Source organism: Indicator indicator, chromosome 30, assembly GCF_027791375.1.
Source record: "Indicator indicator isolate 239-I01 chromosome 30, UM_Iind_1.1, whole genome shotgun sequence".
NCBI classification, from domain to species: Eukaryota; Metazoa; Chordata; class Aves; order Piciformes; family Indicatoridae; genus Indicator; species Indicator indicator.
Window position 1 is genome coordinate 1,367,894 of NC_072039.1, and position 26,913 is coordinate 1,394,806.

The 26,913-nt window shown below is 49.1% G+C and overlaps 1 protein-coding gene across 1 annotated transcript in view; it reads left to right on the top strand.

Annotated features, from left to right (window-relative positions):
- Positions 1 to 275: 275 nt before the first annotated feature.
- KSR1 (kinase suppressor of ras 1) overlaps positions 276 to 26,913 on the top strand; it is a 64,002-nt gene continuing 37,364 nt past the window's right edge. The window contains exon 1 of the mRNA XM_054394280.1: positions 276 to 533. Within this exon, the coding sequence (XP_054250255.1) occupies positions 276 to 533 (258 nt within the window). The remainder of the gene's footprint in view (positions 534 to 26,913) is intronic.

Here is a 26,913-nt window from a genome sequence, read left to right on the forward strand (position 1 = left end):
CGAGTGCTGCCGTACCTGCGGGAGGGCTAAGGCGGGCAGAGGGAGGTGGTGAGGAGCTGCGGTGGGCGCTGAGAGGGGTGGAGGGAGCCGCTGGGGTGGGGAGGCGGAGCAGCGCCCGCGGTGCCTCGCCGCCGTGCATGTTAATGCTCGGTAATTGCCCGGGGAGGAGAGGAGAGGCGAGGCGAGGCGGAGCGAGCCGCCGGCTGCCCGCCCTCCTCCCTGCTGCTCCCCCCGCCGCCGCCGCCTCTCCTCCCCGGCCTCCCTGATGCCGAGGAATGGATAGAGCGGCTGCCCTGCGAGCCGCCGGCATGCTGGAGAGGAAGGAGCGGAGCGGCGGCGAGGCGGCGGCGGCCGGCGGCGCGGGGCCCCGGGCGGGCGCGGCGGCGCGGGGCTTGCCGGCTGTGCGGAGCACGCTGCAGCAGTGCGGGCTGCTGCAGGACCTCATCGACATCTCTCTCTCCAACCTGCGCGGGCTCCGCACCAAGTGCGCCGCGTCCAACGACCTCACCCAGCAGGAGATCCGCACCCTGGAGGTACGGGGCTGGGCAGCCGCCCTGGGGCCGGAGGGGAGCTCCGCTACCGCCCCTCGGTTCCTTTTCCCCTTAGCACCGGCGGCCGAGGCCTGCCCCTTACCGGGGCCGCGGGCCTGTCCCCTCCCTCGGCGCGCTTTCCTCAGCACCGGCGACCGCGCACCCTCGCTTCTGCCTCTTTTCTGCCCCGGGTGGAGGGGGGTTTACGAGGAAGGGAGGGAGCCCCATCCCCGCCGCAGCCCTGGCAGTAGCGGCTCAGCCCCCTCGCTGCCTGGGCTGCGGGGCCAGGCTGGCCGTGCCAGGGCTGTCCCCATCCTTCCCGGAGAGGTGAGGGCGGAGGACAGGTGCGGGGAAGCGCCGGGCGGGCCGGGGGTGCCGCTGCCCGGGGCGGCCGTGGGGCAGTCGGAGCTGTCAGGCGGGCAGGGGGAACTGCGTGCGGCCCCGGCTCCCGTGGCTGGGCTCCGGTGTCGCTGCAGGGAGGTGAGGTGGGGAGCAGAGGTGACTTGAGGCTCTCCAGCAGAGGGTGGGTCACCACATCACCCGTCCTGGGAGGCTGGGTAGGCTCACGCTCCTCTTCAGGTCGCTGATGTTTGATTCGGATGGGTCCTGCCATGTGCTCCAGGCCCGGCTCTGTCCCCCGGGTCGCTGATCTCAGTTTGACTCTCTTGGCGTGGCTGACAAACGGCACGGCAGTCCGGGCTGCAGAGATGTTTTGCTGTTTAGAGAGATTATAGGAAACTCTCTAAGCACAAAGCATGTGTGCTATTGTGATGCTTTCAGAGAAAGCCTGAATCTGTGCTCGAGTCTGCATAAGTGTTTGGAAAGGGAATGCAGATTTATTTTTGCTTAATTCGTTTGACCTTTAGATACTTCAATCACATTTCATTTTACCTTGAGTGCAGGTAAGGTTGCTGTAAGCAGAGTAAACAATAACCCACCCACCCCTTTCTCTGAGGGAAGTTACAGGTAAAGAGGGATGGTCCTGTTCTGCAGCCTGATCCTGGAGGCTGTGGAGCTGGAGTGCTGGGCCTGCAGGAAGAAAGATCATTGCAACAGAGTAGCTGTAACATGCACAGATGCTGCAAAATCCATCACATGAGAACTGAAGGTTGGGAAAAAAATTGTGAAACAATAGGTGGTAGGTAGCTTTTGGCACAACCTCTTGGGAATCTATCATTCTTCCTTTTTTCTTCCTCTGCCTTTTTGTGTGTTTGGTTGGTTTGTTTTGTGTGGTTTTGTTTTGTTGTTTGATTTTTTTTTTTTTTTAATTTACAGCACTCTTTTTTTTCCTCCTGCCACCTCCAAATGGCATTCAAAAGGCTATTGTTTATAGAACAATATTTGTGTAGGCTTCTGGGGACTCTTCTTGATGGCTCTTTTAATGTTCAAACAATGTCAATCAGCATCATGTTGGAAAATGATCATCAGGATTTTGCTGGTGGACCTGTTTTGAAGAGAAACCTTTATTCCCGCAGCATAAAGGCCTTGCTGTCATCTTCAGATTCTTCTCAAAGCAGTAAAAGCAGTAAAAGCTTTGGTGGTATTTGCTGGGTGTGTGTATGTGTTCCTCTTAAACATTTATCTGCTTCAGCAAATTGGTGCCACAGTCACTGATGATCATAAAATTTATGATAAGAAAAAAATCTTAGCTGAAAAAAAATTCTCTTTGATGCACAGTACAGAGTATGAATTCTCTGGGAACTTAACCAAGTGCTGGATCTCTGCCAACGTGGGAAGTTTTGGGCATGGATATGGACTGTGTGGCCTTTGCTCTGTTCAGTTGCCTGTCCCAAAATAAGTTGTCAAGCATAGCCCCAGCCTTGTGCTTGACTCTCTGTGTCAGGCTGCAGTTGCAGAGAACAGCCTGCAGAGACGAGGGTCTATGTTTACTTCCCCAGTTGTCATTTCCCTCAGAGCAGCTGAGAGTGGTGGGCAGCAGCACTGTCTGCAGGTGATGAGCTGCCAGGGTCCTTAGGTGCTGTCACTGTGCCTGGGTGAGCTGTCAGAAACGTGTCTGTGGCCATCTGCCTTTGCCCATCGGATGGCATCAGCGGAGAGATGCCCTGGGACCGCATGGAGCTGGTGCTGCTGCTGGCTTGGCTGTGGTGCACAGCCCTGGGCAGGCTGTGGGCAGCTCCTCCAGAGTCAGCAGTGCCATCAGAAGCTCAGGGATCTCTGGTGCTGTGGCTCTCTGGGTGGCCTTGAGTCAGTGAATGCCTCTGGAGATGGTCATTAGTGACGACTTAGACTTAGTGGCATGGCAGCCGTGCCTGGGAGGGTCATCTGTGTTTTGAATTTGAATCCACACCTGTCCTCTGCTTTTGTGCAGAAAGTTTTTCATGGAAACAGAGCTATGGAAACTTCATCATGGAAAGAAAACTATGGAAACTTAGCTGCATTAGTGTAACTGGTAAAGCCACAAGCAAATGATAAAACATGGGATAGATAAAAGCAGCAAACTGGAAGCAGGAAGTGTTTGGGAAAGGAGGGGACTTGACTCTGGAAGCTGAAGTAGCTCCTGAGGCTGAATGTGAGGTTGCACCTCTGTGATCTGAATGCAATCCAATGTGCTAAGTCAAAAATCAGTTTATTGATTTCACTTTCTGCTTCTATTGGAAGGGACAAAAGTGCAGGGAAGCTTCAGTATTGTGTACAGCTCCTACCTCTTCTGTAATGTCTAGTTTTGGTGTCAAAACTGTGAACTTCACAGGTAAGGGGATATCTCCTTGAACACAATCTCCTCCATCAGTGAACTGCCGGCCTTCAGACCACCCCTGCCCGTGGGTGGATGCTGCCAGGTGGACGTGCTGTGGAACTTCCACCCTAGTGCCACTCAGCCAGCAGCCTGTGCTCATTGCCATTTCTCATCCCAAGGTTAGCACAGCCCTGAAGTGAAGTTCTGAAAGTAGTTGTGATGTGAATGGAGTCAGCAGCCTTAAAAACAGCAGTGCAGGTGCATCTAAATGCTTTTGCTACAGCATGGTCCTGCTGGCACTACTTCCCTCTGTGCCAGTTCACAGCTTGGACAGCTGCCATGTGTCCTCTGTGATCCCTAATGTCTGTGCTTCAGAGGCAAGAACCTCAACCTCACTGAAGGTATCTGAGTGCACACTTATGGCCCCAACTGACTGAAATGCTCTAAGCCCTTCCTCGTTCCTCTTGTGTGTGAGGTCTTCTCAAAATAAAGCTCATGGTAGCTAAAGATTTAAAACTGGGACCTTGACAGGTAAAGAGAAGCACTCACAGAGGCTCAGATGAGTGCAGGGTGAACTTTCTGTCAGACAGAAAGAAGTGGGGACAGAAAGGGCTCTGGGAATTGCTTGCAAAGAATGTGTTGAGTGTAGATGCCTCACATGAGCTGACTGACCCTGTTTCAGCTGTAGGAGGGCCCTTTCTTAGAAGGGCAGGGAGTTTCCCTCGAGTGGAAAGCAGCTTGAGTTAGTTTGGTTATTAGCAGAGCAGGTCCTCTGGTGCCACAGGGTCTTGGGTTTGGGGTTTGTTGGTTTGGTTTTTTTTTTTTTTTTTTGTTTGTTTGTTTGTTTTGCTTTTTAATTATATGTTCTACCAAATAAGTGCTTGAGTCTTCTTTCTACCCAACACTTTGCTGTGTGGCTTGCTTTCATTTCTGTCCTAGCCCGTTTACTCATTTCTCAAGTCAACTGCAAAACTGAAATGGAAGAGAGTGGTAATTGTAACCTGTATGTAAGAGAGCAAAAAGGGTCTTGCCATGTGGTGATCATTCAGTGTTGCACCAAGCATCCCTGGAAGGAAACAGCTCTGTCAGTCTTGTAACTCTGTTCTTACACTAATCCCTTGCATGACTCTTAAGCTGTCTTTTGCAAAACCAGAAGCATATTACTTCAAGCAGCACTTCTTAGTAAAAGCAGCATTTCTGGGTTTGGTTAGGAATGGGGCTGGGTTTCACATCTGTAGTAGAGAAGCACATGGAACGTTTTGTGCTGCAGCCCAAGGCTGTCTGGAGGTGAGGAGGAAAATGCAGTCCTGTGTGCTGGCTGCAGGGGAAGTCCCTGTGGTTCCTCAGTCTCTTCTGCTGGGAACAGCAGAGCAGGTTTGGAGAAGTGTGGCAATTACCAGACTAACTGGGCCACCTTTTGGTTTTTTTTTTTTTTTTATTTCTTTCTTCCCCTGCCATTTTTAACTGCAGCAAAGCTGAGGCAGGCCCAGGCTGACCTGAGACCTACAGTGTATTCAGGCATACCTTGGCTCTTGCATCACAAGAGCTAACTGTGGTGTTTCTGGCGTGGAAGCTGTCTCCTAACTGGTTATGGTGGGAGTGCTGGGGAGGAGTGGTGGCACATGTTGTTCCTGTTCCTAAGGACAACTGTCCTCAGTGCTCTTTGGGGGGACTGTGTGGTGGAGATGCTCTTGGCCCTGGGTGCAAGGATCACGTTGGCTTCTGCCTCAGGAATGGCTTCTGTCAACTAAAGCAGCAGATGAGAAGCCTGACTGGAGCAGTGCTGTGTCACAAACAAGTCAGTCTGCTGCTCTGCTGCTCCACAGGTCAGCCTTTCATTCTGGCTGACTGACACCTGGGGATTCAATGTGTTTGAACTTGCTTCAGCATTATCTCCAGTCCTTTGGCACTCTGGCCAGAGAGAGCTTATCTCCTACCAAGCAATCTCTAAACAGAAACAAATGCTTTGAGAATGAGGGGAGGCATGAGAGGAGATGAAGAGGGATGATAACTGCCCAGACTTGCAGACTGGAAGTTGGGCATGTGGCATGCACAAGGGAAGGAAGGCTTTGCGTTTGTGAATTGCATGAGGTGGGAGTAGTGAATATTTCAGGCCAAACTGCAACCTGTAGCCACTTGTTTGTGGGCCTTGTTCAGCTGAAGACTTCCTTTCCCAGCAGGTCTTATGTAAGAGAAGGAGAAAGTCTCTTACTTAATCTTGCTTTTTGCATATATGCAACACATTTGTTTTGCTTAAAAGTGTCTTTTCTGTAGGATTCTCTTAAAGTTGTGCACTTGTTTGTGGGAAATAGGCTTCAACAGAGGTTGTTTGACTGGGAAGGAGGGAGATGTACATTAATGTCAAGTCTGTAGGCATCTTCTTTTCTTTGGGACAGTTTGTATCTGGTGAGAATTTGCACATCATAATGGAATTTAGCTCATCTCCTTCCACTGGTTTGATACAAATGATGACGCAAAAAGTAAGCAGCAGTGTTTTAACTTAACTGGAGTTTCCAGGACAGGCTGTGATGAGGAGGTTGTTATCAAGAGAAGACAAGAGAGTCCTCACTTTTCTGTCAAGGTCTGTGTGTACTTCTTGGGTTGGATTCTATGATTCACTGACTGCAAAGCAAGAAAGGAAGGATCAGAGCAAGGCTTTGTGCTGCATTTCTCTCTCTAAAGACCACTTGTGTGGTCACTGGGTTATGTTAAACCAGGACTATTCCCACTCATCTTCACACAGAGTCAGCTTGGAGACCCTTAGCAGCAGCTGAACTCCAAACCAGCAGCTCAGCAGAGCCTGGAGCTGAGCCCTCAGTATGAAGTGTACGTGCCTGCAGACAGGAACAGGAACCCACAATCTGTCGTGCCAGACGAGCCCAGTGGGAGATTCTGATATTGGTGCACCTTCAGAACTGATCTAATCAGTGAGGCAGCCCAGCCTGAAGCTCAGCTGTAGCTGGCTCAAGCCATGGATGTCACCAAGCTTGCACAGACACCACCTGAGCAGGACTGGGCTGCCTCTCAAGTTCAGGTGCTAGCTGTTAACTGCATTTCACCCAAGGAAAGCCCCGGTTAGGGTTACAGCTGTGCACTAGTGACACATTTACAGCTCTGAGTCAGCCTGGTGGTACACAAATGTCTCACCTGGGTTTGGTCATAAACAGAGGAACACTTCACAAAAGAAGTCGTGTGGCACACCAAATTATTTAAGCTTAAAATGATTATTTGCAACGTAGCCCATGGAATCTTTCTGATGCTTGAGGGGTAAGCCCTTATCTTCCCTTTGAGGCCAAGATTTCTTATTCTTATTTTCAGCCATGGGGAATTCTTTCTTTCTGTCTGTCTTTCTGTCTGTCTGTCTTTCTGTCTTTCTGTCTGTCTTTCTGTCTTTCTGTCTGTCTTTCTGTCTGTCTTTTTTTCCTAAAAGGAAAATTGTCCTGAAAGCCAACCTGGCTCTCTCACTGGTCTGGGGGTTGGAGGCATCTCCTGCAGACTTCCCTCCCTGCTTGTTTCTTGCTCCCATGGAAGAATCCCCCATGGCTGATGCCAGCAGCAGCACTGTGCTGCCACAGGCAGCAGGCTGGGGGAACAGAGGCTCTTTGAATCTGCAGACACACCTGCTCCACCAGGAAAGGGCTGTTGTACCAAGGCATAACCTGTGAGCAGTTGTGCAGAGCAGTGTCACAGTCATGCCTGCCTCTTGGTGGCAATCTGAAGCCTGTCAAAAATTAGCACTAAGAAACAATTTGGCAATCTGGGTTGGCTTTGACTGCAGCTATTCCTTACTGGCATAGCTCAGGTGTGATCCATGCCCCCAGAATCTAGGACAGGATCAATTCTGGGTTAAAGTAGCAAAACTCTGTGATGCTGATAAGGTGGGAGGACAGCTGAGAGCCACCAAAGTGGTGGTCAGATGTGTCTTTTGCCTTAAGCCAGAGCTGCACAGAACTCTGTGCCACCTACAGATCCCAGAGGCATGTCCCAGCCCAGCTGTGCTCCCACTGCACACGCTCCAGGAAACATGAAGCAATCCTTGGTGCAAATGCAGTGTCCACCTGAACCTGTGCTAGCTGACAGGCACCAGTCCTGTGGCTGAGCTCCCTGCCTGTGTTGTGAGCCTGCTTTTTGAAGTAGCTGTTCAAACTGAGCCCTGGAGTGTTCCTGAGGTAGAAACTCAAGCCTTAGCTTACCTGTGGTCTCTCTGGGCATGTGTGCATCACAGCCCAGACTGGGAGCCTTTTGCTCATCTTTCTCTTAAGTGCAGCACAAGTATCTTCAGTCTGAACTGTTGGGGCTGTAGGTAGATGGAAGATGCAAATCTCATGGACTTGGGCACCTCAGCATGTGTGCAGAATGTGTGCCTGGATGGCTGTGACTCAAATACACTTTCCATGCTTTAATGAATGGGGGGGGGGGAAGAGAGAGCTTCCTGTTGTGTTGTTTTTAGCAGTGATTTTCCTAAAAGAAGAACCCAAGGAGTTTCAGGTGTTTTTCTGGTTATACTTGAGGAGGTGGTTGGAGGGGAGAGTGTTGAGAGCTGGGGGTGAATCCCAGCCCATGGCATCCTCTGCCTAAAGTGAACAGAAGGCAAGGCTTTGTCATTCCTTTTCTGCCTAGAGAGAAAACATAATTTGTACTGGGAGCATCTTGGGGAAGCACAGAAGAATCACAGGACACTTTATCAGTGGAATAAGGAATGGTGCTTTGATCAGGGCCTGCAGAATGCCTCTGATATGATGATTATTAGTTATGCCAAATGGTAGAGCTCTAATAGCAGAAGCTGTGAGATCCACTTCAGAGCAGTAATTAACATGACACGGATGAATCTTGCTGGGATGCAGCAGATCCAGACCCTGGTCTGGTCTGAGCTGCGAAAACAGGTAATTGACAGGCAATTGACCACGGGTTCCAGAATGCAGCCAGGAGCCTGGGTCCCTGGAAATCCCTGAGAAGCCTTATGCAAGTAAGTTGAACAGGGCAGGTGAGCACTTTCCTGCCCAGTTTACTCTCCTGACGTGCTTCTAAAGCATGGGTTTGTTGATACATCAAAGAACTTTCACTTCTGTTTGAAGCAGTCTAAATTTAGAAAGGAAGTTTTGAGCTGCTCATTGCTGCTGTGTATGTGTGGGGTCTATTGTTGAGGCTTGCAGGTTCCAGTGTGAGGTCTTATTTGTGCTTATTAGTGGTGCTGAATAAGCTGGAAGGAAGATATAATGTTCTGCAGATTGAGAAGTTCAAGCAAGCATCACCACTAAAATGCATCAGGCAGGGGAGGTGAGTGGATCTGTCACCAATAGTTACTGCAAGAAGTGTGTCAGTGCCCCTTGGGCTGCCTGTAGTGCTCTAGGAGATCCCCTCCATGCCTGCTTCCTCCCATCCCATCCTTAAAGCATGGAGAATGTTCTAGTAAGAGTTTTTACCTTGCAGAGTAGCCTTTTCTATTTCACTCTTAGAGCAGGCTAAAGGACTGACTCCTGCTTTAGGATACACTTGCCCTGCTGAAATAAGCAGAAGTCCTAGGAGTTTGTTGTTTAAAGCTTCCTGACATTTTTGGACACCCCCCTCTTGAAAAACTGTTCTTCATCTGCCAAGCAAAACACTTCAGCTTGTGAGCCTTTTGTCTTTCTGACCCAAACTGAAACTTTCCACAAAGTAAAACATTTCTTATGAAAACTTCTGACTTTAACTCTCCCAGAATGCCTACAGAGAGCGTTGTGAGAGCCTCAGAGCAGCACCAGCCAGCAGAATCAAACTCTCTTAGTGCAGATCAGATGCAGTGTATTTCCCCCTCCCCCCCCACCCCCGCCTCATTTTGGTGAGTTCTGGAAGCTCTGCCCTTGTCTATTCCCCTGTACTTTGAGGACACAGCTGAGTAAAACACACAGGTATTGTTACCAGGAGACTGGGCCCTGTGGGGACATTTGCACAGGCTTTCAACCTGCTCCCTCTGGACAATAAAGGTTTATTTTTTTTCTCTTTTTCCTTTGAAACACAAGGGTGTCTGTAAGAGGAAGGAGGTCATGGTGTTGAAGTAAGCCAAGGTGAGCACACACAGCAAAGACACAGCTCACACAACTAAGCTGGGAGGAATAGCAGAGTAGGTCTCAAAGGGCTTGTCAAGCCCATTTGTATTAAGGCAGGATATCATGTGTGCTCAAACTGCCCTGGTCTTGCTTTGTGGCTCTAGAATGATATTTGTAGAACCACTGGCTGACTGCTCCAGGCCTCATTTAAGCACTGCTGTACTGCTGGCATTTTGTGGGGGTATAAAGAGGCAGAGTTTCTGTAGGACACCTCTCGGTGCACCCTAAATTCCTGGGCCATTTGCAAGTCCTGGCTTGTGACTTGGGTGGTTGGAAGCTAAGGCTTGGAGGGAGCAAGGAGAGCTGCTGCAAAGCCAAGGGTCTTTAGCTCCTGCACCGAACCACTGGCTGGGTTTGTGCTGAAAGCATTTGTGGGAGCCCTGGTCCTGTTTTTTGTGTTTTTGAGAATGATGTAGGATGCAGCAATCCCCTATTAGCATCTGTCTGAATGGTCCTTATCAGCTGTCATCTGGAGGCAACTGGAGGCACAGCTAACTTAGCAAGAGCTAGCTGCAGAACTCTGCTAGGCTGCCACTAATGTTTAGGGTTTGATTCTTATGGCAACTAAATCTACAACACTGCCAGCTGCCACAGCATGCTCCAGTTCCACTGATGTGTTCTTTCCTCATTTTCTTCAAGGGGCCTCAGTTGCCAAGCATAACTAGTTTGTGGTCTGAGGACAAGAGCTTTGAAGTGAATGGCCACCTCACAACACAAGGCTTCCAGCCAAGGGGAGCAGCCTCTGTCCCTTCAGCTGAGTGAGCAGGGAGTGCTTTGGCAGCAGCAGGCAGTGCTGCAGCCCTGCTCTTTGCTGCTCCTTGCAGCTCCTCTCTGTAGCCAGGCTGTCTTTGCCCTGTTCTGTAGTGAGGGGGCAGATCCTGCCCGCAGCATTTCATTGTCATTTCTCAGTGCTTTGAGGCAGCCAGTTTTTGGTGAGAGGGATGTAGAGCTGACAACAGCAGGTTGTGTTTCTTCTTCTTGTTACTTTGAGCATTGCTGTGGTGGTCAACTTTGTGAAGCTATCAAGTGCTGACCTCATTAGTGGCTTCATTGCCACCAGCAGTCCTCTACACAACCTTCCTCAAAAAGTTTGGCAGTTCCATGACTGATGCACTTCCCAGCTTTACCTGCTGTCTGCTACTAAAGGTGCAGTAAATGCTTTCCAGCCTGCTTGCCTTAGAGATTAGGTACTTGCTCTCCAGGTGCCCAAATGCCACTCCTGAGGACACTCAGTCCTCTTGCTGTCACTTCAGATGCCCAAAGGCAGAATGAAGGAATGACCTCCAGAGCAGCCAGCATCAGACAGGTGCAGATCACCACAGCTCAACAGAGACAAAGCTACCCTCTGCTAAATGATGTCCTCATGTTCTGATGAGCTTCTGCTTGCCATCTGCTTTTTAACAGTCGTCATATCATTATCTGTTCTGCCAGAGACAATTTAATTAGATCTTCTTTCAGTGGGTTTTAATCAAGTGTTATGGGGTGGCTGGTAAATTATTTACAGCCGTATCACTTGATGGAACATTTGGTCTGCTAAAGGTATCATGTAAGTGACATATCTGCTGCAAAGTGTGCAGCTGGCTTCCACTTTGAACCCCACTTGTGTTCCTTGGGGTTACCCAGTTGACATGAGATGAGTGGCAGGTTATGGGAGTCCACTTCCCTTCACAGTAGTAGAAACCCAATGTGCCTGTGCTGAAAAGAAAGGAGCTGAAGCAGTTCAGAACTAGGGTAAGAGCTGAATTTAGCTCTAGTCTCTGCTGGCGCAGTTCTTTTATAAGTGCCTTTCAAGGTTGAATACCTTAAACAGTGTGGCCTTGACTCTCACTTGAAGCTCCAGCTATTTAAACAAAAGTGCTGCTTCAGACTTGGTCTGAAGTAAACTAAGTGGGCTTTGAACAGGCAAGGTAGTAAAAAGCAGCACTCAAACAGCAAGGATAACAAACCGAGAGAGTGGATATTTTTAGAGTGCAGAAAGCTTCTTTCTCTGCCTTATTTCACCTGTCCCTTAAGGTGGTGAAAATGTTACAGACCTCTTTTATCTTTTCAGGTGCTTGGTTCAGCAGCATGACTGCTTCCCAGCTCAGCTCCCACCCTCTGTGAGGAGCCCCAGCACGGGAGGACAGCCCCTGCCTCCACCCAGGTGGAGCTTTAAGTTTGCAGCAGTAACTGTCTTCCATACATTGTTTACTTAGCCTCTAGTGAAGTGCAGTGGGAAGATACTTAAACAGAGCTCTGGAAACCTTATTCCAGGTGTTTGTTATGCTTATTTGGTATTTACAATCAGCATAAGCTTGGGTGTGTTTCTTAACACTTGGTGTGCAGGCTGCAGATGCAGCTCAGGTTCCATTCGTCACTGGAAAATTACTAAGTACTTCTGAAGATGAGTTTGGCTTCCTTGCCTCTCTCAAATTCCTTCCAGTCTAGGATTTAAATGAATAGTTTTGCAGGTTCTTGGTGGTGTCTTGCTTCACTTGATGGACTCACAGTGCTGAGGGTGAGAAACACAGCTCAGCTGAAGCTTTGTGATCTGATCCAGGACAGAGGACAGTAATGTGCCCTCATTTTGAAGCACAAATCTCAGCTCAGTGTATGGAGCAAGGATATTTGACACACTGCTGAAGGCCATGCCTGACATCAGGCCAGAGACTTGACCCTGATTTTACTTCTCCTGTGCACATGTTAAAGAAGCACATCCTAGACTGATTGACCCTCAGCATCAGATCTGTAAGTGTTGATGCAGAAATTGTCCAGACTTCAGCTGCACAAGCACAGAACCTGGTGTGGTTATCTTGTACAATGTTTAAACTGGACTTAAAGGGGGATGTGATCATTGTCAGAGCCCGCTCTGCAGCTCTGCTTCCACTGCTGCTCTCCAACCTAGTAAAACATGCAGCCATGCCTACAGAAAGCCTCCCTGCCCTCAGAAGCCTGATGCTTCTAGATCAAAAGTTGGAACTTACTACATCTCAACACCACTGCACAAGGATGAAGAGCTGTTACCATGGTTACAACACCATGGGATGAGAACTTCCAGCTTCATTTTCTTGCATCACTCATGGGGCCATACTGTCTGTGGAAAGGTTTCATTTGTTCACACCTCCCTTTGAAGTCTCCACCACTGAAATGATTACAGGAATGCTTTCAAGTCCAATTACTCTGGAGGTCTTCCTCTGCATTTTTTTTTCTTTTTTAAAAGAGCTTGAACCCTTTCCTGAGGCTGATAATGAACTATTAGGATAGTGAGGAATCAAGAATAGCAGGTAGCAAAGTGAGTCTGCCATTACCCAAGCCGTGCATTCTTTCACTGGGTGAGGGCAGATGTTTTACTTTAGACTTCAGGAAATGATGTTCAGGGAGGTCTTGGAACCCCCCCTCCCCACAAGAGATCAACAGACAGTTTAGCAGGTCATTGTATCCTGTTAGAGATCATCATTTGTCACGAGCCTTTGGTGAAGGAAGAGACTAATTTACAGTCTCACTGTGTGGATGTGTCTGCATGCCTTGAAAGGCTCCTCAGAATGAAGAACTGGGGTGAGAAGTTGTGTACTCTACAGTTCCCCTCTGCACTCAGAGGGAGGACTACCTGCACTCAGCCTTGCTCTTTTATTCTCCAGGCTGCCCAGAGACAAGAAGGGAGTGTTTGAAGGTTCCTGAGTGAGAGCTGAGCATGTTATGCTCTCAGCTGAAGGCACTGAGAGCAGTCAGTCTGCTCAGGAGAGCACTGCTGCCAGCCACAGACCTTCTGACCTGCCCTGGCAGGCAGCTGGGGCAGGCACTGCTTGTATTCCTGCTGCTGTTCAGTGTTTAGGGGACAGCACAGTGTGGAAGCTGGGATAAGAAAGGACTTCTCTGTACATTTGTTGCACTGCAACTCTCACATCAGAGTGGCACTGCAGATGGCATGGCTGTGAGGCAAATGGAGCCTCAGCACTGCCTACATGGACTGGGTACCTGAAGCACCCTCCTGATAGCTTACCTGCTGCTCTCAGTGGCCAGGCTCAGGTGAAGCTGTGTAGTAGTTGCCTTTCTAGCCTGCTCCCTTTCCTTCCAGCTGTGGTGTAACCCAAAAGCTTTTCCTCTCTTTCTCCCACTGCTGTGCTCGTTGGGTTTCAAACACATCATTGCTAGTGTGAAGCTTTGTGCAGCTGCTAGAAGAGTAGCAGCAGAAGGCAGGTTGCTCCTGTCACTGAGGGAGTGCACCCCTCCCCCAGGCTTGCCTATTATTTATGCAACATGATCTGACACAGAGTGGCTGGGAGCCGATGGTCCAGAGTTCATTTCCAGTTATTCTTGCAGCCCAGAGTCAGCCTGGTTAGAGGTGCTGCTTTCCAGCACACAGCATATACCCTTGGAAAGCATAAACAAGCTCCAGCTCAGCTTTGCTTAGCTTCATGCACAAGCTGTTTCTCCTGAGCAGGAAAAGGAGGCTGGAGGTGCAGCACTGCAAGAAGCTGCTTCAACACTCAGCCATAGTAAACTAAGGTCTCTTCCAAGCAGAATTGATGCACAAGGGGTGGTGGAGGCTTCCCCTTTTTACTTTCTAGAGATGTGTTGAGAACAGTTCTTAGTTGTGCCTCAGTTTGTTCTCCTGAGCTGGGGCACAGCTGAATAAAACATCTGCAGTATTACCTTGCTAGGCTGGGGGTCAGGCTTTGGTGGCAGATGTGGCTGCTCTGAACAGCCTGAGCAAGGACACCTGCTGTCAGGAGCCTGTTGTGGGCTGTGGGTTTGCCTGCTGTGGAGCTCAGCCATCCCAGCTACCACTAACTGGGCTGAGCCATGTTAATTGCAATGCTTTTTACTGTCTAGGATACGACTAGAAATACTTCACAGGGAGTATCACCCAGAGCCCTGGCTTTGAAGGCTGGCACGTTCCAAATTTGTTGGCATGGTCTCCTAGACTGGAGATTAAAGAGGCTGAACTGGGTGAATCACTACCCTCAAAGGATGAAGTTCTAGCATTGTGGTGCCATCTCTGGTGTTGGTACAGTCCCAGCAGCAGCCAGCTGATTGTAACCAGAGGCAGTGAGGGTGCTCGCCTGCTAGCAGGAAAGCCTCCCTCAACACCCCAGTACAGCAGGGTTTAGATCTGAGGCTGAAAAGATGCTTTGTCCAGCTCAGGACCTGTGCCTGGAGATGAGACTACCCTATGGTAATTCCCTCATTGCCTCGCTGCAGGCAGTAATTTGTCTGCTGCCCTGGGAAACTGGGGTCAGGCAGCCCCTGGACACACATTGGTGTCAGCTCCAAGGTGAAGTGTAGCAGGGCAGCCCAGGCTGAGCTGGAAGGGTAGCCTCTGAGCTGGGCAAACAGGTCACACGGGTTTGCAGACACTGTCCCATGCCAGCAGAGCACCGAGGCTGCAGCAGCTGGATGCTCTTGGCTGGGAGCAGCACCAACACTTTGGAAGATCAAAGCTGAGCAGAGCTGAGGCTCCATCCAGCAGCAGTGTTTGAGCTTTGTTTAGCAAGAGTCCATCAGAATAGCCACTAATTTAAGGTCTTTGCAGTTAATAATTAAGTCCCTCCTACAACCACCACTGATGTCATTAAATGGCCTTTCCTTTAGGGAGACACCAGTTTGGATAGTCTGAGCACTCGTGCCCTATTTAGGGACTAGAGGTCACATCCTGCTGTGTCTCTGCAGAGGTGACTCCTGCTCTTCCTGTTGCCTCCCTCCTCTGTTGATGTCCCTGCAGAGTAGCAGGGGGAGTAGGAAGGAAGGAGAGCTGCTCCAGTACAAAACCTCATTCAACACACAGGCCAAGATGCCAGCAACTGAGCAGCAGTTTGATAGCAGAGTGAAACAGGGGAGCTCATGCACGTAGCTCACCTCAGTGACTGCAAAACAAACTCAGGAAAAGGGCAATAAAGAAACCTCTGATGGTCCCTTCCAGCCCACTGCCATCTGTGAGTTTGTAAAGCCTTTCTGCACCACCATTCTTTTGCTTCAGAGCAGCTCCCTGCATCAGCCCTCTGCAAATCCATAAGGAGTGTGAGCTCCTCTGCACCAGGGAATCAGGAGTGTTTTGGAAAGTGATTCCTCAGGTGTCAGGGGAATTGCTGTGCTCATTGTGGGATGGGGCATGAGAGCTGGGATGGGGATCCTTGCCTGATGGGAGACCTGCCTTAGCCCTTAAGGGTGAGGTGCTCTGTTCCTTTCCATTGTCTTCCCTGGCAAGGCAATTGCCCTGCAGGGGAGTTTGCCTCACATTAGTGTTCCTGGTTCTGAGCTGGGACACACAGGACTGCAGAGAGAGAGAACTGACAAGATAAGCCCTGTGAGTTTGTGTTTGCTGTCTGAGGAGGAAGGAAAGCTGAGCAGGGAAGCACTCTGCACAATTCCCACTCTGATGGCATACCCAGCCCTAGAGGAGAGAGAAAGAAGCTCCTAAACAATCCATTGCCTCCATTTGATGTTGTAATTGTTTCAGGACTCTTTTCTAGAGCTGAGCTGTGGGTGACCTGCTTTTTACTTGGCAGCTGAATCCCAGTTATGCTTGCAGAGAATTTTTTCATTCCTGCAGTTGGTGCCTCAGTGCTCTGGAACACTCTGGAAGCATCCTCTAAAACTGATGATCATGCTGAAAATCTCTGATGCCACTGCATGGCAGAACACACCAAAGCTCTTCTCTTCTCTTCTTAAGAGCTGGGATAAGCAAGCCTGCTCTGTAGGTTCAAAGCACTTAGAGCAGAGTGAATTTAGTGCATTTTGTTCTTTCTGACAATCCCAAAATGCAGCCTCATGGCAGCTTGTTCAAATAAAGCTCTTTTGCTGGTTTAAAAGACACTTCCAGAGAATGTGGCAAGTTGCCACATTCCAGTTAAGCAATTTCCTAGAGTTGACTGTTTCTTTTTTTTTTCTTCCAAACCCACATGGTTTTCTCAGCCATCTCTCCTCCATTTTTCACTGCAAGAAGCAAAAAAAAAAAAAATCACACAACCCAGGAGCCTCCACCCCTGTATTAATCCCCTGTATTAATTCCTGTCCATGTGAGGTCCTTTGGGAAGCCACAGGAGGCCAATGTCTCTCAGTGGCAGGGGTCTGTGCTTTGATTCATAGAATCACAGCATGGCTTAGGCTGGAAGGGACCTCAGAGATCAGGGCAGGGACACCTCTCAACTAGACTCAGCTGCTCAGGGCCTCATCCAGCCTGGCCTTGAACACCCCCAGGGAGGAGGCAGCCACAGCCTCCCTGGGCAGCCTGTGCCAGAGTCTCAACACCCTCCTACTGAAGAATTTCTTCCTCAGCTCCAGTCTAACCCTGCTCTTCCCTCAGCTTCAAACCCTTCCCCTTTGTCCTGTCTCTAGACACCCTCAGGAAAAGTCCCTCTGCAGCCTTCCTGTAGGATCCCTTCAGCTGTTGGAAGGCAGCTCTAAGGAGTATTGATATCAACTGTGGTGTAAATAAAAAAAAAATATTTACTTTAACCCTTTTTTTCCTTTTCTGAATGGATTCCCCAGTCAGAATAGAGTTTGGTGCAGTACCCAGAGTTTTTATAGCTGCAAAGCTGTTAGCTGCCCTGGGGAAATCTGTTATTGGGGTGTCACATGCTGGAATATGAAAAAGGGATGGCTGAAAGAGGTGTCCAGCACTGTCCCAGCAGCTGAAGGCTCTCCAGCTGTGTGATGCTGAATTATTCTTACTCTGTTCTTAGACTGTTGCCAACAGAATCATCTTTACACAATGAAAAGCTTTTATGTCTTTTTCTTCCCTCCTCTTTTAGTTGGCTCCTCACCTCTTCTGCCCCAAGGATATTCAGATGCATTCCAAGAATCCCCTGCTTTCTGGTGAGAAGTTGCAGGGGAAGCAGAGCTGTTAGCAGTGGAGTAAGCTCCATTGTGAGACCAGACACGGAGCCTTGGCTCTGGTGTCTGTAAGCTGTGGGGGAAACTCAAATTCCAAAGACCTGTGGCATTTTCAGAATTGGTATTTTCTTTCATGGGGGTGGATTTGCCCTTTTTTTACTGCAGCAGATCTCAAAAGCAGTTGAGTAATAGAATCTTTCGGAATCCTCCCCTCAGAGATGTCAGTTCATGGTGAGGAATGAAGGAGTAGTTGCTGAGCCAAGTGCAGCAGCACTGCTCTGTCTGCTGCTGGGGTACAGCTGCAGGCAGGGAGGCTCTCTCAAAACACTGTGCCCTTTCCTGCTGAAGCAAGAGAGCAGCAGTAACTGCCTTGCTGAATTCAGTGGGAGGCTCTGTGTCCTCTGACATTAGGCTTTGGCAGTTGCATTGAAAAACTGAGTGACTGATTCAAGAACTGACTGAAGAACATCTGCTGAGTAATGGAAGAGGGAGAAGTCCTTAAGGCAGTGAGGTGTGCTATAGCTTCCTATTTTGGGGTGGTTGTGTTCACTCCCTTTCTCTTATCAGTCGAAGCAGGTGATTGGCAGTGTTGCAGAGGCAAGACTCAACATGCAGGATTTGTTGGCAGGCAGTCTATGGAAATGGACTCCAGAAGGTGAAACACTGGGCTGAGGAAATCCGTGAAGCTGGGAAATCAGTTTCAGATAACTTCAGTATTCTTTGAACCAGGTCACAGCTGGGAAGCTAATAATAGTCTGCTGCTCATTATTTGCACTTTTCAGACGGTACTGTAAACAATCTAGCTGGATTTGTAAATCCCCTTGGCCAAAACACGGGAGAGAAACAGGACTACGGAGAAAGGATGGAGGTGGAAAGTTCTTTGGTTTAAGACATTGTGGATTCAGAAGCTGGACACTGAAGCAAGACTGCTGATGCTTAGGGAATCCTGCTGTTCACTCATCACGTGGTGGCTGAGCAGATGTAAGGGCTGTGTCTGTGGAAATCCTCAGAACAGCTGAGCTTTGGCAGCAGAGCTGATGTGCTTGGGTTTCCTACAAGCCAAATATTAGGAAGGCAGAACCTGGGCATTGCCTCGGTGCCTGTGAGGTGGTTAAGAAGCTGTCTGCAGCACTGCTGGATCCCTCAAACATCTCTAGGCTTTGTTACTCTGGTGCAGTGCTGAGGAGGGATTGCTCACAGCAGTGGTTTCTGTCACAGCTGGCAGGAGTTGTAGGGTACCAATGGCTTTGGGACTCTTCCCTGTTGTGTTCCAGTTTTCCAATGGGAGCTGAATCTTCAGCAGTGCCTAACTTATCCATGGCCCTTTTGGAAAGATCAAGATTCAGCAATGTAAATGAAAGGAGCCTGGAAAAGAACCCAGCAGTGGTCTTTGCAGAATGGCAAAGAACTGCTTGGCAGCAGTGAAGAATCTCAAAGTTTAAGGAAGGAATTTATGTCCAGTGCTCAGAAGTCCCTTTGCAGGCAGAACAAGACAACACAGAATCCCTTTGTCTTTGCCCTGCTCCTGAGGAAGGGAACATTTCCATTACAAAGTAGCATGCAGCTTGTTACAATGGCTTTTTATTTTCTCATAAGTAAGCATGGGGGGGGGGAGGGGGATGTCAGTTCTGGTGGCTGCCACTCAGCAGGGTCCCTCCTCTGATGCAGTCATCTGAGCAAGAGATTAAGCAGAAATCCTGAGCCCCAGAAGCTGCTGAACTACTCTCCAGGGGATAACCAGAGGAGACACTTTGACACTAAAGGGACCTAATGAAGCACCTGCAGTGCAAAAGAGGTGATGAAGGAGTACTTTGAAGTGTTTCCTAAAGAGCCTGAAGAGTGTGAAAAGTGCAAAGCTCAGCAAATAAATAGAATAAAGGTGAACAAGTGGGTAAATCCCTTTGTAGAAATGTTCCTGCAGGCATCTTTTAATCTTGGAGTGATCAGGAGATCTGGGTGGAAGTGGTGGCAAATGCAAGAACTTTCCTGCTCCAGAGACCCACCTGGAGTGAAAACTCAGGCTGGGATTTTTCACAGATTCTGCATAAAATAGTTGTTGGACACAGGCAAGATGCCTGAAACCTGATCCAGAGCTGTCACATTTCCTTCCATTATCCATTCCAAGCAGAGGTGAAGTGTTTTCAATGCAGGTTTTCCATAGAGAAAGATGTTTGGGGACCTTCCATTTGTTTTGTGGAACACTTTGAAAATGAGGAACTTACCACAAGCGCTTTGAGGGAAAGGTCTTGGGTCTTGCTTTTAAACAAAGTTTGTGCCACTGCACTTCCCTTAAACAAAACCAACTCAAACCTCTCACCTCCTCTTCTGACTGGGCACAGAGACCAGTGCTGCCTACAGCTGCTGTGGAAATTCACTGGAGGAATGCATCTTTTAGCTGGCAGATTCGTAGCCTGTTGTCTCTCTACCTGCCTGTGATCATTTTTCCAGTGCTGATTAAAATCTCTCCAGGCTGTTGACTGATGCCAAAGAGCTGGAGCAGCACTGTCTGTCATGTGCCAGTTACTGCTTGTCAGTCTCCTGTGTATTTTTCCCCCTACAGCTCTCACTGGGTCAGCAGCTCTGTTTTCCTTCCACGTTCTAAGTGAGCACAGGATGGAAGTCCTCAGCCACAAGGCAAAATGCTGTTCCGTGGGGATCTGGGCTCTGGTGTCTTCCCTCTAAACGCTGTGCTTGTGCTTGAGCTCTCGAGTGAAGCCCTGTGTGATTGCTGTAGGCAAACGCTGACCGGCAAGGCAGAGCCCCAGCGATCTCTGCAGACACGAAATGTGAGCAGTGAGCCCTGGCAGCTTTCTCACGCAGTGCCTGTGACAAGAGAAATGTGACTCCAGCCCTTGCCAAAAGAGCTCATTCTTCCCAGCAGAAAGCTAATAATTTGGAGCACTCACAGATAAAGGTTTCTTAGCTAAGGTTTCCCAGGGTGCAGAGACATCTTTGAGACCTGCAACCTGCTCCTGCACAAAGTTTTTTTCTGTCTAAACCTCTTCCCCAAAGCCCAGCCCTGCAGCAGTTAGGGGAAGTGTGTGCTCCAGAGGGAGGAGGGGAAGGGGGAACTCTTGAAGTGCTCAAATAATTGAGTCAAACAAGCAGAGGGTTTGGATTTGCTGTGTTTTGTTTCCTTCTCTGCTAATAAACTCAAGTGCTTCAGAGGGCAGGCTGCTAATCTGCTGGATTCCCCAGCCTGTACCTGGGGGAATGGAAGAGGCAGGAGGTTTGCCAAGGTATTTTATTTTATCAAGGCTACAGAAATAGGAATGTGTAAGGTGAAAGAGAGGTACTTGGGAAGGTAAGGGGAAGACAAATGTGAGAAAACCCCTTTGGGGTTAGGGACAGCATCCTGGGCAGTAAAACTGCTTCATCACAGGAGCTCAGTTTGCTGTGAGACCTCTCAGTCCCTTCTGAGCAAGTGCTGGCACATCCAGACCAGCCATGCACGGTCCCTCCTTGCCTCTCAGAGCTGGGAGTGCTCAGTACCTTGCAGGATGAGGATTGCAATGAAGAGGAAGGGGAAGTGCAAGACTATGACTGGGACCTAGAATTAGTCATTCCCTTCCTGACCTTGCTGAAGGAAGTGTCTGGCTTTATATGATTTTTTTGTTGTTTTAAGCTCTGCTCCTTTATTTGTGCTGCAAGTTCACACAGGTACAGGTTGTTGGTTTCCTTATCCCTGCCTCCCTGGCCTGAGACTTCTTTCACAGGTGTGTGAGAATGATCAGTGCAGTCGTAAAACTCCTGGAGGAGGTTATCTGTACAGGCACTTGAAGTTCTGAATTTGCTTAGGAGTATGTGAGAATTAGGAAGGAGAGGAAGGATCTCAGTCTAGGTTTTGCCAACTGTCAGGAAAGATTTATTCAGGGCTGAGCTTTACTTGGGGCAGGGAGGTGGAAGCCTTTGATTTCTTGAGGCTCTTCTGATTTCTTTCAGTGCTCTTACAATGCAGCACTCAGTGTCTCAGCCAATATATAATCCCTGGAAGGGATCTCGGGAGATCTTGCCAAAGGCATAAACCCTTCCTACTCCATTTCTGACAGATGCTTGTTAACTTATTAAGACCTTCGTTGGAGGACAAGACTCTTGAACTAAGCTTTGCAAAGCCTTAAGCGGTTGAGGACCAGGTTCTGGACTCATGGTGATGCTCTTCCACTTTGAGATTTGGCTGCATGTGAACAGATGCAGGATCTGGTGCTCCTATGGTGGCACTCAGATGAGTGAGCACAGGAGTGCTGTGCTTGGACAGAAGTATTCCTCAGAGCAGGGTAGCTTCATCAGCCTGCCAAATGGCACATGCACTGATTGCATGAGTGGATGGGAAATCTTAATAGGTCTGGAGGCCCCTTTGGAGTAGTGATAGCCTTTGGTATATGCTTTGTGCAAGAGGATGTAGTAGTCTTCATATGGAAGCAGAGTTAAGCCTGGTGAAGCATGGGTGAGCTACTGGTTGGGTTAGCTAATGATGCTGGCTGGGTGCTGGAGACAAGTCTGAGCTGAGAGGAGGCTGAGGTGCAGATGTGGTGTGGCAGCAGCAGGGTTGTGCTCAGCAAGAGCTAAGTACAGTTTCTAGTCTTGCAGAGTGCTCTCGGTCAGCCTGGTGCAGTTGCATGTCCTGAGGTCATAGAGGAAGGGGGAGGGCTTTCATTTTTAGTGTTCAGTGGGTGTCAAATCTTACATATGTAAGCTGAGCACTGCTCCTGTAGCTGCTTTAGGTTCAGATGCCTCCTTAGGATGAAATCTTTGCAGAGAATCATGTTATCAGGCACATGGAACCACTTGGTTGTGCAGTTTCGTCCTCCCACTCTTTGCTGGGGAGGCCTCAGCGGAGTGTTTCCATCTCTCAGTTGCTGGGATTGTGAAAAAGAAAGGAGGGAAGAGAGAAGAGTGGTATGTGGCCTCCAAGTGACCCAGAAATGATGCTGTCTGCATCATCTGACAAAGCAGAAATAACACACTGTAGTGTTTGGGCAGTGGCTATTGTGTCAGCCTCAGGCATGAGTGAAGCTTCAAAGGAAAATCCATCCATCTGGTGCTGGGTCTCTCCCTAGCCCACCACCTCTCTCTCATTTTAGTTACTAATTTCTCTTAAGGCCTTTTTTTTTTTTTTTTGTTCCCCAGAGCATACCTTGTCCCTGCACTCTCCTGCTGGCTCCTGTTGGACAGGGTTTCTTTAGCAATGTGTTGAGAAATGCATTTCCTCTTCTTTTCTAAGCCAAGCCCAAAGTCCCTCAGTCAGCCCAGATGCTCAGGTTCTGCAGAAGCAGCAGGCTGTTTCTGTGCAGAATCTGCTGCAAGCCCAGCTGGCTCCAAAACTTCATACACAGACCCTCAGCTGATGTGAGCTAGCACAGCTTCCTCCCCCTGGCATGGTGGTACCCCCAGAGCACTCCTCCCCATCTGCATCATCCTTCTGATTCCCTCTTCTTTCTAGGAGCTCCATCACAGGCAGTGCTGCCATGACCAGAGGACTGAGTTAGGCTCTCATGCCCTGTTTCTAGAACTGCTCCTTCACTTTCTGCAAATGAGTTTTAATCTTTCTTCCCCTCTCTTATTTCTAATAAGCTGCTGCCATATGGGGTCTTGGGAGTGTGTCGATGCCCCTCAGCTGGTTTGGGCACACAAAGCAGTGGCACTGTTCTCTGAGCTGTCCTTGTCAAAGGGGTCCAAGCATGGCAGTAGCTGGTACGCCACTGCACTTGTGCAGTCAGTGGAGAGGTGAACAGGATGCAGACCCCAGGAAGCAACTCCTCTGGCTCCTGTTTCAGCAGAGCTAGCACCTGCAGCCCTCACATCTTGGGCTGGAGTCCTGCTGACCCTGCCACACGTCTGTGCTGAGTGAGTCAGCTGAGTTCAGGGAAGAGAGTGTGAGTTCCACTGCCTGCTGGGCAGTGCCAGATGGGGGTGTGAGCTCTTTTCCTCAGGTGCCATCTCAAATGAACAAATGAGTCTGCTACCAGATGTTTCTTTGTAATGTTTTATCTGCTGGCTTGGCCTTGCTCAGCTATGGCTGGTGAAGATCCCTGCCCAAATGTCATCCTTATTGGATTCAGTTCTGTTGGCTTTGAGGTGAGAAATGGAGTGACTTCATTTGTTAGGACACAAATAATTCCTTGCAATGTTTTGGGTGTTTTGTTTGTTTGGGGGTTTCTGTTTGGTTTTTGGGTTTTTTTTCCCATTTTTTCTTCTTATTTTGGGTTGTGCCTTTGTCTCCTGTGCAGCTCTTCTGCTTGCCTTGAAAAGAGCCTGTGTGAATTCCATGCTGACCTGGAGGTAGCTTTCAAGCTTGTGAGCTGATAAGCCTCTGCAGCTGAGTGCTGCACCCTGTGAGTGTTCCTAGTGACAGCACAGATGGGAAGGATGGTTCTCTGTGTGGTCGAACGAAATGTTCCCTGAGCAGGTTTGGCTGTTTCCTCGCTGCTAAATGAGCATATGTCATGTTAAAAGGGTACAGACCCACTTTCTCCCTTCCCATAGGCATATTTGGGTTTTAACCAGTCAAAACCGGGCATTAGTTTAGCTGTCTACACTGGAAGGGGAACAATCCACATTGTTTTAAGCTATCTCTATAGCTGTGTGCACCACAAGATGGTTCTGTGAACGTGGAGGGGGAAATGAGAATTTCTGAGCCTTCAGTTGCTGCTCAGAGATCTGCTCTGATCAGATGATAACAGTTCAGATAGGTGGGGGCATTCAAATGAGTCAGCTGCTCAAGTTCATCAAAGGAAGAGCTCAGTGTTGGTTGTGTGGCTACAGGAGCTGTGAAGACAGTTGGTTTGTTGTTAGTTGAAGGGTGCTGCAGACCTGACTTTGAACCAGAACTGTTAGGATGGCTGGGACTGAAAGCTCTGTCCTGTGTCTGCAGATCCTGGGCAGAGCTGAAACTAGAAGCTGTGTCTTGTGATCCTCCATCTGTCTGCTCCTGGCTCCATGCACAGTTTGCAGGACAGAGCAGAGAAACCTCAGCACTATTTCTGCAGAGTGATTCTTTGGCCCTATTCTTGTCCCTTCTGGTCAGGCACTTTGTCCTGGTGTCTTTCTTTCAGTCTTCCCTGTCCCCTGAGAAGCTCAGGTTCTGATCTGATCACAAACTGATTGCCTTAGGTGCTGCATAGCAGGGAATGTCCTGCTCCAGACACACTGAGCTGTGCTGCATTTCCCTCCTGCCTGGAGAAGCCATCCAGCACTTCTGCAGCATTGTGTTTGCTGCTTTCCACCAGCTTAGTATCCCTGCCCTGGTACAGGGGACCTCTTCTCTGTGTTGTGATCATCCTTCCACAACCCAGGAAAGCTGGTCTACTCTTATGGCCATTTCCAAGATGGGAATCCGAGGCAGAGCAGCGAGTGACAGCCCTGCCTCTGCAGTGCCACCTTTGCCCTCGCTGCTGGGCTGCAGGGCGAGCAAGCTGCGGTGTGTGCCGGGTAGAGCAGGGCAGGGCAGGAGGTGTCCCCTGGCGTCTGCACAGGGCCTTCCCCAGCCCTTGTGCAGGCTCTGTCGCAGCTCTCAGCTTCCCCAGCCCTTGTGCAGGCTCTGTCCCAGCTCTCAGCTTCCCCAGCCCCTTGTGCAGGCTCTGTCCCAGCTTTCAGCTTCCACACCTCAGAGCAAGCAGCCTTGCATGCAGAAGAGCTTGCTCTATACGAGTGAGATACTTGTTCTTGCCCTTGCATGGATCAACTCGGTTGCACTTTTTTGTCTGCTGTAACTCAGATGACTTTGAAAGCAGTGCCCTGAAGTAGACTCACACTGCTGCTGGTCCCCCAATGGCTGCTTAGATCTTTATCAGTTTCTCACATGGTTGCTGAGTGTGACTTCAGAGACAAATCTGGCCAGTCAGATGCTGACCTTTTTATGTTCTCTTCAGTGCTCAGGTTGCTCAAAGTTTTTTGTGGTTTTTTTTTCCCTTTTTCTTTTCCTTTTGGCCTGACTTAGGGTTTGTCTGTGTCATGGCACTGGGGAAAATAGGTAAGAATCACCTAAAAGTGTGAGGTGAATCCACTTTCACTGGATGCCCTAAAAGGACTCCTCTTACCTTCCCCAGTGTCCCAGGCAGATAAACTGAATCAAAAAGTTTCAGGAGGCAGAAATGCAGAAGCTCCCTCACTGTCCTAGATACCATTCCAGCCAGTGCAGCATCCTTCTGCAGCAGCAGCTATTGTCTGATGCTTCAGGGAGAGCTCCCTTGCCCTCTGGGTCCTGTTCTTGGCAGGAGGTTAATAGAGGAGTTCCTTCCTGATTAATTCCTGTCTGAAGGAAGATGGATGATTTACATTTCTCTTAGCCACATGTGAGAGCTGGGTTGTCCATTGATCTGGTCCTTTCCAGGCACTGGCTTGTTAAATTGCAAGGCAGTAAGTGGTTGTAGGCTTGGAAGTGTTGGTGTCAGCTCCTATTGATCATCTTCTCAAGTGCTGCCAGACTCCATGAGATTTCATCTCCTGGGACAGGAGAAATAGAAGCTGCTTTTGAACAGGTGCTTGATTTGTTGACTAAATAATGGCAGTTGTTTGTTTGGGGTATTGCAACCCCCTCTCTTCTAAACACTGCATGTGTTTGAAGTCATGGAGAGAAGTTGTAGGAATCAGAGAGCAGAACACTGTAAGCATTGCAAAAGAGTTGAAAGCATGCGGTTGTGAAATGCATGAATCAAACTTGGGCTCCAACTGTTGATATTCTGAAGAAATCTCAGCTGGCACTTTGGCCTGGAAGAGTCCTCTCTGAGTCCCTCTGCCTCTCCCTACCTTGCTTCAAGTACAATTTCCATTCTGTGCCTCAGTTTTCCCTTTCTCTGTGAAGTGCAAATAACTCTTGTGGCTGCGTTCCTGGGGGATTCCAAGATATGTGCATTGAATCATGAGAGCAGGCCAGGGAAGACTTCAGAAGAACCAAACTCTTGTGTCCTCTGCTGCTTTCTCCCTGTTTGTGTGGAGCAATTGCATTGAATTCAGAGTGATTGGGGTCTGGCCAAGTGCAAAAGCTGCAGTGGATGTCATGCACTTGCCTTGTCATGACTTCTGCAGTAAGATGCCACTTCTCTAAACATGAATAAAACATAACTGACAAGAAGCTGAGAGCCAGCTGACCCCCAAATGCATGAAGCTTAATTTCTCTCTTTAGGGATCATGACTATTAACCTCCTCTGCCAAAGGAAGTCAGAATGTGAGTTCTCATCAATTAACCAGTGGTTGGAAATATTTAGGCTGCAGTTTGAATACTGAATTTTTCCAACTCACCCTTGCAGTATCTCTCTGCTTGCCAAGGACTCCTAAGTTTTGCACCCTGATGGCAGTGAACTCGTTTGACAGATGCCATTGTTTGTGCCATGTCTGCAGAAGTGCAACTGAAGAACTTGTTGGGTGTTTTTTGTTCACCATCCTTTAAACTCCCAGCTGCTGGCTGGAGGTCACGGGCACAGGCAGCCTTGTACCTCCAGAGAGCTGCTGTTTGTTGGGTGTAAATAAATGTAAAAAGTACAAGCTTGGCAGTTTTGTCCCAAGCATCTTGGGCTTGCTGCTCACATCCTCTGTCAAGGGATATTGATTTAGAAAGTTCTGGAAGGAGGACATAGCCCTGCATCCAGGAGCACACCTTGAGGCATGTGGAGTCAGAGCAAGTAAGAACTGAGTGTCCTGGCCACCAGCTCCTGCAGGCAGTGAGAAGCAGGGCTCTGCTGGAGCTCCTTGTGAGCAGCTCTTCACTCCAGCTGCTCCATATCCTGTCTCTGCTCTTGTTCTTTCCCATCTCTGTGGCTTTCAGGCAGTTGAGTGCCGCTGCTTCTGTTGTGGG